The following is a 6,376-nucleotide window of genomic DNA, read 5'->3' as shown; positions in this document are numbered from 1 at the left end:
CTAGCTGTGAGAGGTGTATCTGCGTTACTATTAGCTAAGCATGAAACCGCTAAACACAGGACAGGCAGGATGAAGGACAGAAGACTTTCTTGCTTCCGCATTTTCTGACATAGAAAAGCCTTTGTGACTGCTGAGGTCAGACTGAAGGTTTGCGCTGTCAGCTGTCACACTGATTTCACTTCTCGTGATTTTGTGGTTTGACTATAATGGAGCCACGGAAGCCCTTCAAGTTACACACTGAAGAGGTGTTTATAGAGAGGGTGTTTTCAGAGGTGTGCGTGTGTGGTTGAGTGGTGGTTTCAATTTCTTTCTAAGTCCACCCAAACAGCCACAGTAACAGCTGTAAATCAGCCTCATATGATCCTGCTGAATATTTGTTTAAAACAGATCACATGGAGCCACTGAACGCAGCTCTGATCATCCTCTGTTCATATTGTGGCTAAAAGAATATGCAACATATTTCTTGGCAGGGTCACGTCCACAGTTAAGAGGAACTCTGTGTGTGTGTTTCAACATTTCATAGATCTAAGGTGAAGTTGCACAGGAAGTGCCCTGTCATCCACCCTTCCTTTCCTCTACATACTAAAAGAGACAAATTTGCATGCAGTGAAAATTTAACACAGCTTAGAGAAGTTAAAACTGAACATGAGATCAGTGCAAAAAAGGTTGTATCAGCTTTTATGATTGCAAACAGAGGATTGTATCAGAAATGTAGGCAAACCTCCGGCTATAAACATTTGTAGTATCATATCTATATACAATTCAAACAACAAGACAACTGGGGTGTTTGCAGCTAAGTCATGTTTACTCAGGAAACTGTGTTTCTATAATCTACATAATTTTTTTATTGTAAGCACATTCATGAGAATCTGATAACAGCTGATAGCACTGCAGTTCAGGTAAGATGATTGGTGATTAATGGAGTATTGAGGACAGAAAGTTTACATTTTCACATTGTGTACATACCAGTCTTTCCCTCCCTTCTGCACATTGACTGAAAAAAGCCACTTTTTTTGCTGAATTTTTGCCAAAAGACTGCTAGTGGCAGAGAGGTCAACCATGGCTTAATAATTGCAGTCAGGAATGCAGAATTCTTTGTTTGTTACAGAATGTTATTAGTGCAAACTGGCTATTTAGAGCTTATTATTATTATTATTATTATTATTATTATACATAGTCTTGTTAGCCCAAACTAGATATTTTAAAAATATTAGCTGATTAACTTTAATATTAACTTTTACAGTAACAAGCTATTGAACTATGAAAACTGTAGAACCTTACTGACCCCTCATAACACACAATACATGTGTACATACATCCCATTGACAGGCAGTGACTAAAGAGGAACTACTTTTCACCTGTGAAAGCAAATGAAGACATTTAACCACTGACAGGGGTAGATTTTTAGCAGCTAAATATGGCACACATCTGCTTGCTTGTTTGCCCTGTTTGAAGAGAAACTGAGTTAGAGACACCTGATGAAGCTGTTGGTGCAGTCACCATTACTGCATGTTTATCTAGTCCTAAAACAGAATGAATTAAATGAATTAATGTGCCACTCACTCACCTCCTGAAGGCTTCCGCTTCGATAACCCGGCACTAACAAAGTAGGCATTGCTACAATTTTATCTGTACATAAGCACATGAATAGTGTGAGCACATCCTGTGATTAAATGTGTTTATCAGACTTTAAATCTCTGTGGTTAGAGGCCCATCAACGACCTGCCCAGCCTACAGTATGTAAGGCTGATTGGAACTTGGCTGCCAACACAAAAAGGCCTCTCTGTCCTCTTCTTCTTCGCAGCCTACAAAACATGCAGTGAGAGCAGCGGAAACAGCTCTCCACACAGCCAACACTCACTGGAAACCACTCACGCTAACCAAACAACTGGACTGAGACGGTTTTCATTCACCACCAACGGACACGACAGGAATAAACTAGTGGTTGAAGGCTTCCTTTTTTTTTTTAAATGTGTCACAAGATGGCTAAATACCCAGAGGAGTTCCAGCCCTGTCAGATATCAGATGATTTAGTGTTAGCAAGTGATTCCCAGAAAAACACGCAGAGCTCTGAGGGGTCTTTCTGATCAAACATATGGTGTTGATTTGTTATTGATACTATGTTAACATACATTACATTCAAGTGACATTGTGTGGCATTGTGAAAACAAGGAGAACCTTAAGTGATGGAGTCACATTGGGATACTTACACTTACACTTAGAAGAATCTGACTTCAGAGAGAGAATTCGTTAAAAAAAATTAAACCAATGTGGAGGATAAACAAGTGCAATAACTCATTATTGTCTGTACAGACAGCATGGATGCATGAGTGTTGCACAGCAGATGTGGCCAAAAGTAAACGGACATGATGCACATCTTTAACCTATTGTTGGTTGGGTAGGAAATCCCAATACTACTGCAGCTGATGATTGATTTATGAAGAGTGGAAATGTTTGTTTTCATACCGACACTTCTAAATGTCTATTTATGTAACCATTATTGGAGCTTTAAAGCAGATGATGAGTAAATAGATTGTGTTCTTCCCAGTTTGGTGTAAATATAATATAATAAAAAACAGAGGCCAGTGAATACACTCAGTGTCTGGGTGTCCACATACTTCTATATAGTGTTAAGCATCTATAGAAAGGTGAAGCCTGTGCCCTTCTGCTTCATAATGAAATTTGCACATATAAAACAAATCTGTGGTAATGTGGACAGAGAGAGACCCCTCTACTCTAACACAGCATAGCACTGGTCTCAACCTGGTTTATATGTCTTCTGCTCCCGCTGCCAACATGTCGCACATTCCTTAGCAGTAAAAATAAGAAGATGCACAGAGTTGTTACTTAAAATGGTTTCTGTATTACAAGTCTTTCAAACTGACAGGTGGATGGCAGAAGATTTGTCCAAAGGGAAAATTTACAATTACATCAAAAATGTCACATTTTAGAAAAGAAAAGAAAATCTAGATATTACATAGAGACATGGCTTGCCATTCACTAAATCAAAACAAACAAAAATCCCAGTAGGTTAAGTTATTCTTGTTGAACTTATAGTACCTCAAAGAAACAGCCTGAATGTGACCCTGAAGCAGCAGGTCATCTTCTCTGCGTGTCTCTATTTAGACACTAAATAAAAACTGTGTTGCTGAAAACTGCGAAAACAAACAAACAAAAGTAGTTCTGATTGCCATCAAGACGCACTGCAGAGGAAGTAGGGCTCATCAGTTGGCACAGTCACAGGAGATTTCTTAAGGAAGGCACTTGACATGGGAAGGGGAGGGAGGGGAGGGGGTGGAGGGGCCGTGGCCTTCCCCACGCAGCACAGCACTGCACTCAGGTCCTTGTTTGTGCACACCGAGTAGGAGGAAGAGGAGGGAGGGAGGGACACTGTCAGCTAAGTGCAAGTTCCATGATAAATCCACTTTCACCAAAGGAGGGAGAGGAGGAGGACGAAGAGGAGGAGGAGGGGAGGGGACTAAAATAATGTTGGCATAACACAAACTCCACCACAGTCCACAGCTTCAAATACAGTTATCATAGTGGTTGGGTCTGCGCCTATTGGAGGGGGTGGGGGGGTCACACTTGGAGGAATAACATGAGTAACCTGTGCAAGGCTTAAAGTGATGATTGATTTTTAAATGCTTCTTCCTTGTTCTCCATCATCATCATCATCATCATCACCACTGGCAGCCAATCTCCAAGACCCAGCCCAGAAGATAGAACAGTACAAAACACCAAAATAAGCAGAAAACACGTGTCTCTTAGGTTTCACAATAAGACATTCCCATTGAGGCACATTTCCAGAGAAGTGTCATATACAAAGCTATAAAAAAATCTCAAAACATTCAAGTACTTTGTCATGTAAACACTTTTCCAGACTATGATACATAATCGATCGTTGTTGTCATCTCTTTTTTTTTGTCTGTGTGCAACAATAAGACAACAGTGTGAGGAGAGAGAAAGAATACTTTTGTTAAAAAATACAAATAAAAGAAAGAAAAGCCTGCAGGACAAGTTAGAAGCTCGGCCCGGATGCACAGTTGTCTGTGTGTTTATCTTAGAGCAGGACGCATGAACAGCATTGGTCGCCACCGCTGGGAACGGTTGAGTAGTTCATCTGTCTCACTATTTCTGCAAACAGTTCGTCCACCGAGGCTTTATTTTTGGCTGAAGTTTCCATAAAGGGGCAGCTCCAGTCTTGGGCCAGCGCCTTGCCTTCCCCGGAAGACACCTCTCTCTCTCCCTCCAGGTCCACCTTGTTTCCCACCAGGATCATGGGTACCCTCTCGTACCTCTTCACCCGGATGATCTGGTCCCTCATTGGTTTGATGTCCTGGAAGCTCTGCTGGTTGACCAGGCTGTAAACCAAAATAAAGCCCTGCCCGTTTTTGATGTACAGGTCTCGCATGGAGGCGAACTGCTCGGTCCCCGCTGTATCCAGGATCTCCAGCACCGACGGGGACGAGTCCACCTCGATCTCCTTCCTGTAGAAATCCTCTATCGTGGGGTCGTACTTCTCGATGAAGGAACCCGTCACGAACTGGACCGTCAACGCGGATTTCCCGACTCCGCCCGACCCCAAAACAACCACTTTGTACTCCCTCATGGCTGTGGGGGGAAGAGGAAAAAGGCAGACACCTCCTTTTTTCGCGACGAAGCCTCCTCTCACTCTCTGTCGCTCTCTCTCTCTTTCTCCCACCCGCTGACCAGCCCCGATGTTTTCAAACCGAGCAGGCTGGGAAGGCTGGCCTCTCCCTCGGATAGGACTCGAATCCCTTGCCGGCAAATCTTCCTAGCCTGCTCTGTGAGGGCCGCGGAGCGCAGATCCGAGGAGAATGTCCGCTCCTGGACATCAGCGTGGCGAATTAAAGCGCATTTTGATCGCACTGTATTGTGCAACGGTGCTGGGAAGCGTGATCGCTTCTCTGCTCTTGCATGGCGTTTCCTGCCCACATCCTCAGCGCGTCAAACGCCGAGGCTCAGTTCCGCTTTCTTAAAGGAGCCGTCACACGAAAGGCGCGTCACAGCCGTCAGATGACCAGACGGGACAGATACCGCAGGCGCGTGCACGTCTGAGGCCTGTCCTGCGTGACCCCTGCCCTCACACACACACACACATATATTAACGGTCACTGCCCCCAACAAGAGGCCCCTCAGCTGTCCCTGTAACTATCATTATACATAAGGGCGCTGGCTAATAAGGTCATTCATTAAGTCAATAATCAATTGACACATGTCGTGTTACTTCTGCACCACGTGTCATCCCTGCTAACTAATTGACAGCTTTCTGATTGTGACCATTTATTGTACTGTTAAATCAACTTTTAAAAGGCACCTGTGACCATGGTCAACTTAAGGAAGGACTTGGAGCTAGTCTATTAATGACCTCCACCCTCTGTACGTTAATTTTGATACAGCTATATTAATTATATTCTATTTCATAATTTATAACATTCTACCTAGATTTGCATATTGTTATTGAATGCTTACTTTTCTGTATGACTGTGTATGTAACTGTGTGAATGTTGTACATTTCAACAGAGCTATGGAGCAAATTTCATTGTATTTAATAACATCGAAAAAAAAAAGAGCAGTGTAAAAACCCTGATTGCGATAATGTGTACTACCACTTTATACCACAAGATGGGATAGTGAGTCAATGTTGACTGCGCTCAGTCAAACATGAGAGGAGAAGAAGAAGAAGATCATTCTGGATGTTCCAAACTTGGGGTTAAAGGTAGGGTAGAAGATTTCATTCTGATGCACTTTTTGTTAAATTAGTGTAACTTCTCTTTACAATCCGACAGCAACCGATTAGTTCAGCAGTTTCGCTTAAAAACGAAGAATATTAATCATCAGTGGAAGCTATAAAACGCTAAAAATATCAGCCAATCCTGCGAGGCGCCCCTGCCTGGATGATGCATGATGACCAAAGTCACAGACTGGTTGGGAGGCGTGGCTTCGGGGTGAACTCGAGAGAAAGGGGCATGTGTTTACTTTCAAAATCTGGCTGACTCTCACTGAGTTTTCAAAATCTCCTACCCCACCTTTAAGTCTGCTCTTTCCATTATTGAGCAAGAACAGTGTATTTGTCCACATCCACTTAAAGTGTTTCACAATAACAGGAATGGGATTCCTTCAGAGATATAAATATGCAACCTGGAAACATGAATTTGGAGGGTTAGGGTGAATTATACAGATATTGAAACCTTACCGCCACCTAGTGTCTTGGCCCACACAATGGAAAGAGTAAGCAAACAAAACAGTGCTTTAAAAATCAATGTTTCTTTCTCAAGATCTGATCTTGATGTCTTTCACACAAAGGCATCCACATTCTGACCTAGATAAGTCTCATAAAATTACCCTGAACCCT

The 6,376-nt window shown here is 42.6% G+C and overlaps 1 protein-coding gene across 1 annotated transcript; it reads right to left on the bottom strand.

Moving 5' to 3' along the window:
- Positions 1-2,840: 2,840 nt before the first annotated feature.
- On the bottom strand, positions 2,841-4,982 carry LOC114449990 (ras-related protein Rap-2b-like). Its single transcript, XM_028427874.1, has one exon. The coding sequence runs from the start codon at positions 4,607-4,609 to the stop codon at positions 4,061-4,063; it is 549 nt and encodes a 182-aa protein (XP_028283675.1). The 5' UTR covers positions 4,610-4,982; the 3' UTR covers positions 2,841-4,060.
- Positions 4,983-6,376: the final 1,394 nt, after the last annotated feature.

The sequence above is a fragment of the Parambassis ranga genome, chromosome 17, assembly GCF_900634625.1.
Source record: "Parambassis ranga chromosome 17, fParRan2.1, whole genome shotgun sequence".
Taxonomy (NCBI): Eukaryota; Metazoa; Chordata; class Actinopteri; family Ambassidae; genus Parambassis; species Parambassis ranga.
Note: the sequence above shows the minus strand (reverse complement) of the source record. Positions and strands in the feature narration are given on the sequence as shown.